Here is a 17969-nt window from a genome sequence, read left to right as displayed (position 1 = left end):
GAGCACCAAAGGACTAAACACATTGAGCTTCGCATGCACTTCATCAGATAGTTGATTCAGGATGACTTTCTCATCTTGGAGTACATTCCTATAGATGAGCAGGTGGCCGACATCTTCACTAAACCTTTTGCATCTTCGCGCTACCTTCAGATGTGCTCTATTCTTGGGTGATTGAAGTTGTCCTTGGGGGGTCTCATTGAGGCCTTCCTTCCTTCGTGTTTTTTTTAGCATGCTTTTCCATCTTTTTTTGGAGTAGAGTTTTTTCCCACGTGGCTTTCTCTATTTCTCCGATTTATAGAGATTTGGTTGTGATTGGGTACCTCATCAGGGTTTGTTGCCGGGACTCAAAGTTGCCTTCTTCATGTAGTTGCATTTGCTTCATGCATTTAGTTTTTAGCTACTTCCTAAGTTCATCTTAAGGGGGGGTGTTAGAGTTATCATGCATTAGCTAATAATTATTTATTTAATTATTAATCTATTATCCTCTACGCTTAAGCTAAACTTAGACATTTAATAATATGGTAGGTATTTAATTATTAAATACACTTTATCCCTTTAGGGTTTCTTTAGGGTTGCACAACTTTAGGGTTGTATATTCTCTTTTTATAAGGATTGTATTGTAATTTTTATTTCATTCCCTCTCTTAATGACAATCTTTTTCTTCAGAGCCATTATTGTGTTTTTGCCTCCATTCTTCTCTTGTGACAGGTATTTTGCTTGCAGATGTTCTTGAGATCTTTGAAGTTGTATTTCTCAACTTCTTCAAAATGTATCAAATTAAACAAAAACATGTATTAAGACTATATATTCGATTAAAATTTATTTGGTAGAAATAAAAAATATACTTTTATTATTACTTCCTAAATTACAAAGTCAAGGCTCTTCACTAACTAAAATTTGCCACATCCATCACAATAAACTTTTTTTGTTTTTATTCATGATTCACTTTTAAAAGCACTTTTAGTTGTCCGAACTTATGGTTTTTTCAAAAAAAACATAAAAATCAAATCTTACATTGAAAATATACGTGAGAGATCTATATATTTCCAAAGTTAATTCGTGGACTTGATATATTTTTAAAACACATACATTTAATTGTTCTGTTGTTAAAAATATCAAAGTGAGTGACAATTTTGCCTGGTTGACAATCTCAGTTGTAGAAACTATTTTCATCATCTGGCCATGTTGCCACGTTGGAACCTGGATAAACTAAAGTTTTAATGGATATGTTAAAGGGAGGGAGAAAATCACAGGAATGCCGCGGCATTCGCTCTGTTCTGGACGGTCGATTTGCAAAGAGCTAAGAGCGTGGGGTTTAAATGCATATATATGTAGATGGCATAACAACAACAAAAATCAATAGAAGGAAAACATGGAAGCCTGTGGAATTGCAACAAAATTTCATTTAATTGCTCTGCAAAGTCACCCACTAAACAAATCCAAATTTTTAGTTAAGTCGAAAACCCACTTGTTCTGTAAACCCGCTCTGATCATTCTCTCCAAGTTCTCTGCCTCCCCTGCCTATCAGACACGGCCACGGCCATATGCATATGCAAATGCCTGCTGCTGCTCCAATGACACCAACTCTTTTGCAGTACAAGCAGATACAGAGGCGGGCCATGACAGAACTGTGAGGGTAAAGCTGATCCTGCAAAAAGAATGTGAATTTGGTGAAGATTTCTGTGTTGTTGGAGAAGAGCCCATTTTGGGATCATGGGATCCCCAGCTTGCTATTCCAATGATATGGTCGTCTGGTCACATTTGGACAACACCCAGCCTGGTAAATTCAACTTTACCCTATTTACTTTGTGTCTACTAAAAACCCAGAATGTCACTGTTACTAGACGTTTTGTGGATTGTGTTTGTGTAGGATATTCCACTGGGTAGGAAGATTTATTTCAAGTTTATACTCAGAGACAAGGAGGGGGAATTCCATTGGCAGCTAGGCCCTGATCGTGTGTTTGAAACCTGGGAAACCCGGACTACTTTACTGGTTTCACAGGATTGGTATGATTCTGATCTTCAGACAATCACGGAGGCAGAAACTGAAGAACAAACTATTCAAGAAACACTTGGAGAGGCAGAAATTGAAGACCAAGTTGTTAGAGCAACACAAGAAGAGTTTGCACAGACTAGAGCTGGCATCGTTGAAATAGGGGAGATTGACGGAGGAGTTCCGGTTTTGGTCCCTGGATTGACGTCGATATCTTATACAGCCGAAGAGGCTACTAGAGAAACACTTGGAGAGACAGAAACTGAAGATCGAGTTGTTAAAGCAACACAAGAAGAGTTTGCAGAGACTAGCGATCGTATCGTTGAAAGAGGGGAGATTGACGGAGGAGTTCCGGTTCTGGTCCCTGGATTGACATCGTTATCTTCTTATATAGACGAAGATTGTTCATCAACTGGGGCAGTTCCTGGATTGAAAAATGTCTTAAGTGCAGATATAGATTGTTTGACAAAGAATGTTGAATTTCCAGGGGAATCCCCTTCAGCCATCCCGACAGCTCAAGAAGTAGAAAATCAACAACAACAGCATCAAAACAGCTCATCATATGTTGAGAATGGTTCAGTTATGCGTAACAATCATGCCTCTCTCAGTGGTGATGATGAAGCTTTGACATCAGGTACTACAGAGATATCTGTTAATATTGAGAAGGAAGAAACTTCAACATCAAGTGCTAAGGAGGTAAGTTGAGAGTTTCTTAAGATGTACGATGTATTCTTTGGTCATTGGTAGACATTAATAGTCTCTCTGTTAAAATTTGTGATTCAGTTTTCTTGCTATAGTTTTTTTGCATGATACTAAAAAGTCACTCTCTTGCTCTTAGATCCCGATTAAAAGAAAGAAGTTTTTATATCGACTACCGGCATTACAGAATCAAGATTATCCTATAAATGACCAAAATGTCAAGATAGATTGAACTAAAATATAGTAGAAACAAAGAAACACAATAAAGAAATATAAGATATTTTCTGAGGAATCCAACGCAAACTAGGAAGTGTGATATAAACCCTAACTATCTTACGTGTAACCCCTCTGATCCATGATAAATATGGGACCGTTTCTCCATAAGCACCATTAAACATGTGTTGCAAACAAACAACTAATTTTGCCTCAGTGCATTGACCAGACTACCACATAACTGTTTCCCCATAACCTTCATTAAACATGTGTCATAAATAAACAACTAATATTGCCTGTCTATTGGACAAGACTAAAGGTACATACAATATATATGATCATGAAATTTTGGTTGTATTTATATAATGTATTCTGTTATTTACAACTGTATTTTGCATTCATTTTTTTCATTTTGATAAACCTATAATTATAAATATTTTAACCACGAAAAATTCAAAAATCATAAATGTCCAAACTATTTACAGCCTACTACCAGCTACTGCTCTGTCTGTTTCTCTGCCTCACAGCACAAAAATGGAAGATAGAAGGAAAGGGTACCAAATTTCTTGTCAGCCTTTGAATATGTCCTTCACAGGTCTCTCCATTTTAACTTCTGTAAGGCCATTTTGGTTGTTCAAATTTGCATCTGGAATTTCTGTAGTTGTTCTCTAAGGGATCTTGACAACTCAGCAAGCTAAAGAATAAGAAATGGCTTGGTGCTTAGTGAAATCCCTGGCAAAAAGTTTACAAATGGCAACTCAAACTAAACATATAGTTTCATACTGAGTTTTTATTATAAATGCCAATTGCAAGTGTGAAACTCACTTTAGATCCCCAAAGAATCAACGTTGCTTGTATCCTCTGACTGCCAAGCCAATTTCTGGAGTATAGAGCCGCTTGGCAATGGTATTGTAACTAAGGTCACTCCTATTTGGACTCATATAAACTTACTCATCGCTATCTAAGACAGCATTGTCTTGTGGTTAACATTGGAGACATGTCCACTTTTCTAATTGATCTGCCCTCTTTGCAAATCTTCTATGGACTTCATAAAGTATATAAGAGTTTTAGCCAACAAGTCCTTTTTTAAAGTCATTTTACTATTCACTCCTCTCAGTTCTTGCCTTAGCTTGTAGGAAACAATACATTCCAACCTCAGTAAAAAAATTCTTCATCTTCAGATGAGCCTAAAGTTATTAGTTTTCCTCCTGTGGCAGTAGCACAGTGGGCAACATCTCCCAAACATTCATACTCTGACCTTATTCTTCTCTATCCTCACTGGATTATTCAATGATAATAACCCTATTGCAGTTTCCCTACAACCTCTATACTGATCATTGTTGGGATAAACTAAAGGGAGCCTCAATCATAAGAGGGTGAGAAGGATGGCTTGATGAAGCTGAACGGCTATGGAGGCCTCACTAGGTACACCACCTTACGGGGATGGCAATAGGCCACATGAGGCCAAGAGGGACAAGGTATCCGCTCTTGGGCCTAAGGTAGGGGATGTTTTGGGCACCTTATCATGTCTCCTTATCTCATCCCCCGTTATGGTTGAATTCCACATAATAGTTTAGATTTGTTATATGTTATGAATATATGTTTCCTTTAACCCCAGTAATGGATTCTTCTCATGAATTTATCTTCAATGTTATCTAACTTGATTGGAGGTTTTCAAAACTTATCTTATTATTGGGTGAGAATTATAGCTCTAACTATCTTATATTCTTTCCTTTATTTGGATTTGTGAATTTAGGGCAAAATATAAGGTAATCCAGAAAGGGGACATTACACCAAAGTCCCATTAACAACTTTGGTGTGTCCATCTATTTGTGGATGGAAGGCAGCAAACCTATTCAACTGGATATCCATCTTTTTCTGAAGTGTACACCAAAATATCCCTAGAAACTTTAAATGTCTATCCGGTAAATGGTTTCAGGCAAACCAAAATGAACCCCTACATGTACAGAAAATAGCTCAGCTGCATCCTTACTTGAGAGTGTCTTCTTGGATAGAGTGAGGACAAATATCATGCTAAAACGATCAATCACTGCAAAAAGGTAATCATGCCCATAGAAATTTCTATCCATAGGCAAGAAAGCATGAGTAATGGTTGATACAACTCCAACTTCTGATTGCTTGGTTTGCTCATACTATGAAATTTGCAACTCCTAACAAATTTGAGACATCTTCTTGCTTATATTTGTAACACACATACCACTGAAGATTGGAAATGGTCTTACTGACTCCAAAATGCCCACCACCTTGGAGGTGTGAGCCTCTCTCAAGAACAACCTTCTTCTTAAGGTAAACACAATTTCCCTAGTTTGAAGAGTGAACTATCTTTCAACTGAAAGTCAATTGTAGAGGTGAAATTGTCAACTTCGTCTTGTTTTTCTTGCATGAACAACTCTCTAAGGCCCTTATCAATCTCGTAATCCTCCGCATACTCATCTTTGGTGAAGGGTTCATGAATAAAACTTGTGCACACTTCTGCTATTATAGGTAGTCTTGACAACACGTCCACTAGTTTGTTCGTGGCACCTCTTTTGTACATTATTACCAATTGAAACTACTGCATAAACTCCATCCACTTGTAAAAGAATGCTTGCTGAAGTTTGGACTGTGCATGTAAGTATTTGAGAGATTGGTGACCCATGTGAAGAATAGTCTCTTTCCCCAACAAGTAGTGTTTCCACTTATTCACCACTTGCATGAATGTATAGAGTTCCTTGTCATAACTGCAATGCACATGGACTGAATTATGCAACAATTCAAAAACATATAGCGCTTACTTCCTTGCATAAGAACATCCATAGCATAATGACTCTTATCTGTTTCCACTGCAAATGGATGCATGGCTTATTTTTTTCATCTCCTCAAATGCTTGTTGCTGCATTTTGCCCCATTTGTAGACTTTACCATGGCCCATTATAGCATGTACTGGTGCTGATTTGGACGAGAAATTTCAAACTAACTTCCCCAATGAGACTCCTTGTGTTGGTGACATTAGTTGGTTTATGCCACTTCACTATGACCTCCACCTTTGTTGGGTGTACTTGTACTGTTCCATCTCCTAATATTTGTCCACGATATACCAATGACTGTTGTGCATAATCGCACTTTTTACCATTTAAGAGCAGCTTGTTCTCCCTTAAGTTGTTTAGTGCTTTCTTTAGCTGTGCTAGGTGCTCCTTATATATCCTGTTGAAAACTAGTATGTGGTCATAAGCAAACAATGACACATTCATCTGTAAGGGACATAATACCTCGTTCATGAGTCTCATGAAGGTTGTAGGGGCATTGCATAAGTACTAACCACTCAAAAAGATCGTGTCTAGTCTTAACAAGTTTTCCTTATTTTATCTTCTTTTATGTGCATTTGACGATTTCCAAACTTCAAATCCAACTCGCTGAAGTATTTAACATGTTGCAAGTAATCCAAAAGACCATCAATCTGAGGTAGTGGTTACCTATTCTTGGTGGTTATCTTGGTCAGGACTCCATAATCTATGGACATGCACCATTTTCTATCATTTTTCAGTACTCCTATTATGGGAGAACCACACAGAGAGGTGCTACATCTGATCACACCATATTTCAACAGCTCTTTCAGCTGGTGCTTGACCTCTTGAGCCTCCATAATGCTTAGATGGTGTATTCCCATGTGTGGAAGTAGACAATTGAGTAGCTAGTCGATTTCACACTCAATTGGCCTATGTGGGGGCAACCCTTTTGGCTCCTCAAAGAGCTCACTGAATTGTCATATGAGGTAGTCTATCACCTTTTCTTTGCTGCTATGTAACCCATTCGTTGACTTTACCTTAGCCACTTGCTTGTCTTGCTTGCCATAGAACATTACAAATTTAAATGTGCAACTTGCATTGATCAACCTCCTTGCTTGAGCTGCAGTAATCATGGAATTTCATGGAAACCTTCGATTTGCCCTCACAAGACTTGATCACGAATTCTTCACCACATTTGTAGAGCCTATACTTGTTTTGTTCCCTATAAAATATTGCATCCCTTTCATAGAGTTAAAGACTTCCAAATATCACTGCTTAGACATCCAATGGAATGACATCAACAGTTACCTCATCCTTGGATTCCATGGTGAGTCCAGATTTGATCACAAATTAGGGTTGTGTAACATTATCAAACCTTGTTTCAGCCATCCCAAGGAATATGGACCCAGGTGTTTCCTTGTTTGCAATCCAAGTTTACTGCCTAGAATTTGAGAAATCTTGTTTGCTTGTGAACAAGTGTCAAATAAGGCATCTACTTTCCTTCCCTTGAGCTGAAGCTTCACATGAAACAACAGTAGTCATCTCATTCTCCTCTTAAGCATCACTATTACCCACACATGCACCTTTCTCCATAGTGGCACATGACAAACAATCATCAACATTGGAGGTGTACTCAATTTTTTTCACTTTCTTGATACAACTAGCACTCTTGTTCTTCTTGTTCTTGTTGAAAGGGTACAGCTCCGGATGTAGCTTTCCAACAAGACTCCTCCTCATGTCCTCCTTTGTCACAATGCTTACAGAAGTGCTTCTCTTTATTGTCTTTGTCCTCGGTCTTCATGGTGGTGTTGACAACCTTTCCACTTGCTTTAGTTTCCAGCTTTCTTCTTATCCTTCTTCCACTGCTGTTTTTGTTTGAAACAGGAGCTCTTTTTTATTCTTCTTTAATGTGGCAGGCTTATGCGCAAGCCTCATCTAAGTTTTGAAGTTTCCCGCATGTTTTGTCAGCACTTCTTTATCCACTACATCTTTGCCAAGCTTAACTTTCATCTTATTTAACTCTGTGGTGTATTCATGCATGCTTTGGCCTTGTTTTTGATGGTAGGATTGTCATTGGATAGACTTTGGCATATGGGTAGAATTTGCTACTTTAGTAAGTCTTCAAAGTTTGAATTCCTAACATCTGAAGGTTGGCAGAGCTCTTTTCATTTGCAAAGAGATAGCGTGAACTCCATACCAAGTGAGTGCATTAACAGACAGCTTCAAGCGAGCAAAAGAGACTGAGTGCTGCACATCAACTTGTACAAGCTAAAATAGACCTTCATTTGTGCTATCTAGTGGTCTAGTTTCCCTGCATTAACTTCTCAATTGAAGGATTGAATGCCTTTGTTTGTCTCAGCCTTGAAAGGATTATTGCTTCCTGTTGTGTTGTAAACACACACAGCCCATTGCAAATGGGGACCCCCACTTTTTCGCTTCTTAGGTTAGATGTTTTGGCTTAGTTTTGCTTAGCTTGGCAGTAGTTTTTGATCTCTTAAGCTTTTAAGGGGGTTTCGTCTTGTCAGGTCTAGGAGTGAGTGTTGACCTCAAAGTGCAAGGCTCATCTTTGGATAGGGTATGTTTGAGTTGGTAATTCCAAGTCTAGGATGTGAATGAAAGAAGTTCCAAAACTTGAAAAGGAAATTACTAAGGAAAATTTCAGGTTTCAATTCCAAAGCAAAAAAAAATATTGTTAAAAAATGTCGTAAAAAAAAAGTTGTCAAAAATGTTGTCAAGAGTGTGAAATTTTAAAATGCAAGTGTGGAAAAATGAGAGAAAAATCCAAGGATGTGATATCTTGACAAGGTTGGATTTTCCGACCTTGATAGGAGAGGAAAATAAGGAAATTTTTGATAAACCTCCTTGGACAAAAGTGCAATTTTCAAGTGAAATCCTTGTTTGAGATATGGAATTCAAAGGTGAAAATCCATGGTTGAGAATTTCAAAATTAATATTCAAAATCTAGTATTGAAATATGTAATTCAAAATTGAAATGTTGAAATCCTAAGTTTAAGTAAGGAAATCCAAAATTTAAATGAAAATCCAAGGTCCAAGTGTGGATTCTCCCTCAAAGTTCGAATTTTCCTTAAGCATTTTGAAGGAATTCCTTGACAACTTCACAAGGCACTCAATTGTTTTTGCACAACTAGGAAATCCACCCTTTTAGTCCTTGACCACATGCTATTCCTGCCCTCTTGTCCAAGAATAAGGTCTAAATGCGCCCACACTAGTCCATGCTTGGGGTGAAAGTGCGTTTGGAAAAATCCTTGCCCACCTTTGATTTGTGCCCATGTGTCTAGAACTACCCCTCACATGCGCTCACCTTAGTCCAGCCCCCCCCTCAAATGCACTCACCTTAGTCCAGCCCCCCCCTCAAATGCGCTTACTCTAGTTCGGAACTACACTTAAAATTCACCTTATTTGTCCTTGCATACCTTTATTTTGCGCTTTAGTTGTTCTTACAAGCATGTTAATCCCACTAGGGGAGAGTTAATGTATTATGAGGGTTGAGTTGGATTAAACCCCTTCACAAGCATGCAAAAGCAAGGCAAAATGTGTGGAACAAATGTAAGGTTGGCCTGGAAAATAATTCAAAAATGTGTGCAATAATAAGAGATGCAATCGCCAAGCAGAGTGTAAGCTGGCTGACTTGAATAAGAATGAAGAAATTTGAAATTGCGATTTGAAAATAAATGCAATCTTCTACCTAGGTCAGCCGTATCAAAGGTTTGTGATTCCTAATGTGTGGAGTGCTATATACGTTAGATTTTAAAACTTCATTTTCACATCATTCAAAAACAAAATCAAGTGATTTAAGAGCAGAACAAATGCAAACTCCAGCAGGTTGGAGGTGATTTTCATCAAGTGAAATCAGATATCAAGGAATTTCCCAGCAGGTTGGAGGAGATTTTCATCAAGAGAAATCAGATTCAGCACATAAGGAGGCGAATTCCAGCAGGGGTGCAGAAAATTAGACCTAAGGCAGTGATCTGCTTTTTATCCATGAGCAATGTGGAATCTATTTGGAAATGAAGAGATCACCCTATACTTGTATGCAATCAAGCCTAGCTGACCTAGAGTTGAAAATTTGAAAAACTTTTCCAAAATGTGTGCAAAAGAATGTGAGACAAAGATAAGGCCGACTTGCAACCCGAGTATGATGAAGTTACAATGCTAAAACAATGAAAAATCATAGTATCCTTGGCCAGCCTTTATCAAGGTAAAGGGAATTATGATATGAGCACCTATATATGCAACGTGGAGGGAGGTCATTCTCATAACAATTCCAAGGTAATCCCAAGTGAATAAGGGCAGACCAGATGCAAATTGTAGCAGACCAAAGACAATTTAGAAGATATGCAAGCTGAGGTGGCATCTACTCATCATCAACCAATCAAATAATGACGAGTCAACATGTTCGGATTCATTGAACCTAACTCATCAACAAGTAGGACATGTGGATGCATTGAATGTAGTGTCATCATCTACTCCTTGTAAATTGTGCCATTGGGGCTATGTTATTTTTCTCATTGGTCTGTTTCCCTAAAAGGATGTGCATTCAAAGTTATGGAATTTTTTTATTGATTGATATTAAATGTAAGGTGGTGGTTGTTGTACTTGTAACTACCTCACTTTAGGGTTTCCTTGAATTATCTTGGCTATTGATTTACAATCAATCTGGGCCCTTAATTTTGTAACTCAAGGTCTATATAAGGCTTGCCCTTTTCATTTGTAAAGGTTAAAGAATAATAGAAGAGAATAGTTAGGTCTATAGAAAGTAGCAGTAGTAGTAGGAGGAGGAGATCAGAGATTGTTGCCAAGACTATGTTGAAATTTAAACATATTTTTCATTGAAGATATGGTGGATCTTAGTGTGTTTCAACATTTTGCATGGTTTCTACTTATCAAATTTTAGTTGATGTTCATTGATTGTAATGGAGAAATGTGAAGATGTTTGATGAAATTCGGGTTCATACCATTTGTAGTTTATTGATTGCAAATTGTAGTGAATGTTTAGTCTAAACCTAATTTAGCACTAGTTTGATTGTGGATGTTCATTTGGATTGCACTAGTATTGGGTATTTGGATGAATGTTTACAATATGAAAATCCTTCATTACCTTTGGAGATTGCATTAATTTTGTGTAGTTGTCGTTACCTTTGGAGATTGCATCAGTTTTGTTTAGTTGTTTCCTCATGGCAAAGCAAGGCTTGATTTATGGAATCCATCCATCTAAGCACTATCTATTATCTTCATTGTTCATAGGTTCTTAGATTAGATTTCTCCAAGCCTCATCTCTTTTGTCTTTTATTTGAAGTTCGAGTCAGTTTAGTAATTCAGTTTAGTATTCCAATTCCAATAAAGCGTTAGTCCCTTTGTGATATCAGCATATCACATATTTTCACTGCCTATCCATCATAAAGTCACATTGTTTTGCATTGTAAACCTTGGGGTTGCTTTATTTGATCAAATTGTTTAGTATTTGAGGTTTCCTTGTTCAAGAGAGGATAGAATACTTGGTATTCAATTTTGTGTTGGCGAGTGTCACAAAACACACATCAACACTTCCACTCTTAGATGAATCTTAACGTTGTTATTCAGTCCTCTTTGTCTGCTCACGTTCTTGCTCTCTTTCTATATCCAATTTCTGAGTAATTGCATGTTCTCTCAATTATATCTATCTTGACCAGAGACCTCAAAATGAAATCATTATCCTTTTCCAATTTCCTAAATCTCTCCTCTCCATCATCCATATCTCTCTCCTTCTCTACCTATTCTTCTCTGTGCTCTTACCCATCTCTAGTATCAATCTGAGGTTAAAATGCACTTAGTCCACCACTCCCGCTTGACCTTGTAATGGGCATAGCCTTGGAAGTTCACCAACTACTGAAATGAAATCTGATAACAGGTAATTCCAACTTGCTATGATACCAACTTGATCCATAAACAGAGAGCATAGTCGTCACTTTGCTCACCATCTACAAATACTTTACTCAAAGATCTCAAAAACACCTCCAAAAGCTTGTTAAGTGCAAGAAACTGACACTAACAATGTAGTAACATCGTTTGTGGTATTCAAGCAGTGAATTAATAAACCTGCTAGAATAAGCTACAATAAGCTTTCATAAGGTTCCTTATTCTAGCTTAAAATAGCGGGCTGATTAATTTACTGATTAATTAAGTGGGAGGATAGAGGAAGTTGCCCCCCACCCACCCAACTATGATTCCCTCCCACCCGCAATAGGTGCGGACAAAGGTTGTTAGATCGATCATCCACTTCTTGCTATCTAGAATTCCCCCCCACCTAATGGCTATCCTCCAAAGTTCCCCACCCCTTGCCGCTATAATTCCCCACCACTATCTCAATTCGGGTGGGAGGCCCCTACTATTCTATGGCCCCCTAACACAGTAATATGAAAACAGTGTAAGGAAACATGAGGGAAGACACACGGAGACTGAGTGATGTTATCCAGGAGAAACCCTAGAAGGGGAAAAAGTCTAGTAAGAGTGAGCAAGATGCTCCTTAAGCAACAATGATCCAGTTCGGTACATTGTAGTAAGTAGAACATTTGTCTACACAAGCCATCAACATGTTTACTTGGCTCACAACCCTACAATGTGTCATCTATCCTCAAAACCTTGCTTTAGAACATGAAACCTCACAAATTGAACTTACAGGAGGAATACAAGAGCTGGAAACTTTGCACATGTTGTAGAAAGGTATATTATAAGTTTCCAAGACTATATTTGTGTTCCAACATGCTTCCTAACACTTGGAAGCTGAAAACTCCTCACATTCCAGGCCCTGTCTAGCTTGTGACAAATTCACCTCTTTTGCCAAGGGCAGTTGCACTTTTGTTGCTATTGCCAAGAGGCATTTGTGCTTTTGCCATGGTTGTGTTCCATACACCATAGTTGGTGACATTTTTGCCACAGTTGATGATGCTTTCATTGATTATGGAAAGTGGTGAAAGCTCCAAAATTAGAAAACCACCTTGTTCTGTTGCTTGCACATTTGTCCTTTGTTGTCCCTAGGATGCTCCAGATTTTCTCATGTCTACAGTTAACTTGTATGCAAGCTCTTATCCTCTGAAACCAATGAATACCCATCTCTATGTGAAGGCAAGTCCTGGTTCATCTCTCCCATACTAATGTTGCGTGCAGTTGATCACTTGATCGTGAACTTGACCTGTTTTCAGTTTGTAGTAAAGAAAATGCAAGGATCAGGTTGCACTTATAGCAACCAGGTCTGATGCTAAAATAAAAATCCCATGAATTATTAATCATATAAATGTTCTGAGAACAAAAATACATAAAAGTTAAACTCTTTGGAAGTACAAGAAAGCCCATGTTGAATAAGTTTAAATTAAAAAAAAAGATAACAAACTGATGTTAGGGTGACTACAACCTTGCCTTTCTTCATATATGCAACCTTATGCAGTACTTCAGGTTTAGCATTGATTATAAAGGTTTTTAATGAAGTTGAAATGTTATTTATTGCATATTTATATCTTTGACAAGTTCCAACAATTAAGTTTAATAAAAAAATAATTTTATAAAGGAGTTTCTCTCACGAGGAAAATCTTGCTTGTTCTGTGCTATGTTTACATAACCACTAAATAAACATGATTCTTAAACAGAAAGGAACATTGTCTCACTAAAGTATATACCTTTACTATTGACTACTTCCAGGTGTTTGTGGTTAGATGCATTATTTTCTAGGTGAAATCTCATTCATAATGGTTTTGGTGTATGACATCTCGATTTGGTAAATATCTTATTGGGTATTACTTAGAATTACTATGGATTATAGTAAACAAAGAGTATAGAAATACTGTAGCAACTAAGTTATGAGGGGAATCTTAGTCATACGTGTTTCCTTTCGGCAAACTTTGTAAAAGTGAGCTGAGAATATCTGTGCAATTCTGAATGCTTAAAAGCTCAAGTGAGATGATTTAATATAATTCAGATTTCAGACAATTTTTAAATCAAATTTTAATATATGACTTTGGCATCTGTTGTGAATTTAGTTGATTGAAAGCGAAAATACAGGAGCTTCATCTGAATCAAGCTGTAATGAGGAGGAGAATTTCAGTACAATAAAGCATGAATCAGATTCCCCTTTACTTCAAAAAGACTTAGATTGGGGGCGTGCTGTTCTGTCTAAGCTTATTTGGAGCTTGGGGCTTAAGAATGAGTAAGTGATTTACAAGTCTAGTCAACTGAAAATGAAGACACTGCAACTATATCTGAATGAAGCTTGAATGAGCAAGAATAGTTCTCACTGGGTTATTCTGTTCTTCAAAGGATCTCTGATTGGAGCCAAAATGGGTTGTCTAAAATCATACAGAGCTTGGACTTCACGCATCAGGAAGTCAATGAATAATAATATAATATAGAAGCAATGAAGTTGTTCTTTTATCAATAGCTAGGATTATCTATAATTCTTACCTGGACTCGATTTTTATATCAGATCTTGTTGTAGAAAATATAGGGTTGTTTGCCGTTTCATTGTCTTTTGCTCAAAGCATTTTCGAAATTCTTTGCTTAAGTTGTATCCTCTGCCTATTCCAGTTATTGTCAAGTAGCTTTAATTCGATTCACTTTTTTTGTACGATTCAGTGAAGATTTGAAATTGTAAAATAAGGAAAACACTTGGAACTGGTAGCATAGGTTCGATGCTTTGAAAAGATCACGCAAGAACTTTTAATTCAGTGACTCTGATTTTAGGCCTGATTGCATTACATTATATTTTAGTGTCTTTTTGAATCTATGTTAAATATTTTTTCACTACTGTAGAGAAAATTTCTCTCTCCAGATCATACACTCCAAGGCATTTCCTTGTATTGAATAACAGATATAAATTGATGCTGAAATGGATTGTGGGAAGTTCCCTTCCGTCTTCCTCAAGATAAAGGATATTTCGCTCATTTTATGGTATCTCAGCTAGTTGAATGGGGAAATTTGTCCTCATTACTAATTTATCAAATTTCTCAGCCCTGAAGGGTTATTTATTTATCTTGTTTGAACAACCTTGTTCAGTTGTATCCAATTTTGTTAAATTTAGTTCCTAATTTTATCTTTAGGACCTATAGAACCACCTAATTACAAGGACATGAATGCGATGCCATTTTTGGGCTCTTTTTACTGAGTAAAGGAGATCATTTTAAAGTTTCTGTTTTATAGCTGCTAGTTCAACAATTGCATTAAAATTCAACACATCTGGAACATTTTATTAAGCCAAGTGAACTATTCTCTGTACCGAAAAAACACAGTTCTTATGTAAGATACATTTTTCTTTTTTCAGTTTGTTTAAATTTTAGTACTTCAAAAGAAAAAAATTTAAATGAAAAATTTCAAACCAAAGTTGAGAAGAAAGATTAACATAATGTGTGTTGTTTTTGGCTCTTTATTCACAATTTTATTACATAATCGTTGAAGATTGATATGATTTTGAAGATTAAATTTGTTGATAGGGATTGATACATGTGGATTCCAGAATTAATAAATTTCAATCAAGAAGAATACATTCTGGAAAGGTTGATGCAGATCCAGAGTAAAATTGGCAAAGTCGACAAAGACACAGATTTAATATGACAGAACCTGTGCTATAAGTATGAATGGAAGTTAGAAAAAGATTAAGAAACAAATAAAGCACCTCCCCATAACAGACTTTTCCTCCTTCCAAAAAAATATCCTTGGACAAAGATTCTAACAATGAAATTTGATTGCTAGAGTAGTCTTTCAATTTCTCTAATCTAGGAATTCACATCCCTTCCAAAAAGTACAGGTCAATCATTTCCTTCATTTCCTAAACAGTAGAGAAGGTGAAGGTGTATTATGAACAAACAAATCTTCTCTGACGGATGATGCCATCATGTTTCTTGATAAATAAATGAAGCTACAAGGAATTTGTTTTTTGTATGTTCCATGAAGCTAGCAATGCAGCAAAAAGCTAATGTGTTTGCATTTGTGAGCACACGTCCACCAAGAGATTGCCCCATGTGTATGGAGTAAATCAAAATAATTTGGAAATAACATAAAATCTCTTTAAAAAAATAGCACTTTTTCCATCCATTTGCATATCTATTTATGTGTTTGTGGAAAGGTTCGTAGGAGCTGCAAAACAGAGTTTTGAAGAGTTTGAATTCCAATAATTAACCAGTTTATTACACACATTCATAAAAAAATAAGTATCTTTTTTCAAATCTCAAAAGACACAACTAACCTCTCCTTGGGAGTAGTTCAAAACCAAAAAATCACAAGTTCCATTCCTGCAATTCAAAGCAAAAACTTGAAACAGTAATAATTTTACCATTCTATTACCATTATAATTCTTTTGTAACTATTTAAACATATGCCAGAAAGTACAAAGAATACCTCACAAATCAGTCATTCCAAACTATACACACCTTGGCCCTCCCTCCAAAAGTCTCAAGTTACTATATTATTGGCAAGCCACTTAGCTCCCCATCATTTTTAGAACCATTAACCCATTCTGTGCATAGCTTGTCATTAACAAGCAAAGGAATATCTTGGATGTCATCCTTTGATTCCTCACAGTAGTACTTTTTTTTTTGATTGGTAAGGCAGAGCCGAGTTTTTATATTGATTATGGTTAATTACAGTATAAACATAGATGAATGATGAAGGATCAAAAAAACTTATTGTGATTCCTCACAATAATACTTTGCTTTACTAAAATCAACATTAGCAATTATTTTTACATTAAGTTTGTGAGTTGGTAGATGTTGTCACAAAGTCCATGAAAGTGGCTCAATTAATAGTTGAAAAAGACCTTCGATTGATGTTCCACTACTACGTCCTTGTGTAGCAAATATGTTAGGGTGGCCATTGATGGCATTATTGTGCTAGTTAAGGATTGTGTAGCATTGAAAAATGTTGAATTTGCCCATTGATTGTTTTGGGTTCAAAAGAAGCTTCAACAATGCGTACCTATTTCCTCCACACTATTTTCCTTTCTAGATAATTTGTGAGGTTCCTTAACATCTCTTCCCCTCCAACTTGATCTTTCTTCTTGATTGTTGATAATGGGACTATTACATTTCTTTATCTCTCTATTTCCTCTTATTGTTGCATGAGGAATAAGTCATAAACTCACACAATCAACATTCTCAATAACAATCATCAACTAAAGTGTAGGACCCAATTTTTTTTTTTTTTTGATCGGCAAAGGCAGAGCCGAGATTTATATTAATTTGGATTAAATACACTAATTTCTTAGTTGAGAGTCATAACATTAAAAACCTATTCTCAGCGATCCCAACAAAACATGGTTTCCACAACAGACAGGGAACCATTAAACTTATGATTTGTCCATTTTTTAACTTTGGACCCAAATATTTTCAAATCCCCATTTCCACTCTATTAAAACTCTTCTCTTGCATTTTGAATAATCACATTGTTTGAATTTCCTTGTGTGATGCACCCATCTCAATTTATGATCACTTCGTAGCATTTTGAACCATCATTTTTTCACATGGCTTTTGTCCTTCTCTCTATCATTTTTTATTCAACCCTCTTATCAAGTCAATAAATATTGAAAATTTAATGTTCATGGATGCACCCATCCTAATTTATATCACTTTGTAGAATTCTCAACCATCATTTTTCACATGGCTTTTGTCCTTATCTCTATTATTTTTTATTCAACCCTCTTATTATGCCAATATATATTTAAAATTTAATATTCATATTAGTTATAATAACTTTTAAAAGTTAAAAGTTAAGAAAAAAATATTTTTATTTAATAATAAATAAAATTATTAAAATAATTTATTATGATTTAATTTTTGAAAAAGTTTACATTATTTAAATAGTTATTCATTGATTTGTTTTGTTATCATTTTAGTTTTCTTTTTTGAAAGTTATCCGTTGTAGTCTTTGTAAAATTCATTAAAAAATTAGTATAAATATCTTAATGCATCTTTTTAAATGTCAAGAAATATCAATTGAAACTATTTTATTTATCTTGAAATTATTTTATTTTACTTTATATTTAAATTAAAAATTTCTTATCATTATTTAAAAAACATGAATTTTTTTTAATAAAATATATTTTTAAAAAAGAACATTGTAATTATGAAATGGTAGGTTTTTTAAAATATTTATTCTTTTCTTTTATATTTATATATCTATCTAAAACTTATAATTTTGATGAGGGTTATTTTGTTTTATACAGTGTTTATTTAAAAAATATTAAGTTTATTATATATATATATATATATATATATATATATATATATATATATATATAT

At 35.7% G+C, this 17969-nt stretch overlaps 1 protein-coding gene across 1 annotated transcript; it reads left to right on the top strand.

Moving 5' to 3' along the window:
* Positions 1 to 1070: 1070 nt before the first annotated feature.
* Positions 1071 to 14425, top strand: LOC131077274 (uncharacterized). Its single transcript, XM_058014728.2, has 3 exons — positions 1071 to 1780; positions 1871 to 2689; positions 13722 to 14425. Exons 1-3 carry the CDS (start codon positions 1373 to 1375, stop codon positions 13890 to 13892), a joined length of 1398 nt encoding a protein of 465 aa, XP_057870711.2. The 5' UTR covers positions 1071 to 1372; the 3' UTR covers positions 13893 to 14425.
* The last annotated feature ends 3544 nt before the right edge of the window (positions 14426 to 17969 follow it).

The sequence above is a fragment of the Cryptomeria japonica genome, chromosome 8, assembly GCF_030272615.1.
Source record: "Cryptomeria japonica chromosome 8, Sugi_1.0, whole genome shotgun sequence".
NCBI lineage: Eukaryota > Viridiplantae > Streptophyta > Pinopsida > Cupressales > Cupressaceae > Cryptomeria > Cryptomeria japonica.
Note: the sequence above shows the minus strand (reverse complement) of the source record. Positions and strands in the feature narration are given on the sequence as shown.

Bases quoted from the DNA above. Each gene is read 5' to 3' on its own strand.
- LOC131077274 (XM_058014728.2), top strand. From the start codon at position 1,373: ATGGAAGCCTGTGGAATTGCAACAAAATTTCATTTAATTGCTCTGCAA. The intron at 1,781-1,870 runs GTAAATTCAACT...GTGTTTGTGTAG, and splicing joins TTTGGACAACACCCAGCCTG to GATATTCCACTGGGTAGGAA. The intron at 2,690-13,721 runs GTAAGTTGAGAG...TTGTGAATTTAG, and splicing joins CAACATCAAGTGCTAAGGAG to TTGATTGAAAGCGAAAATAC.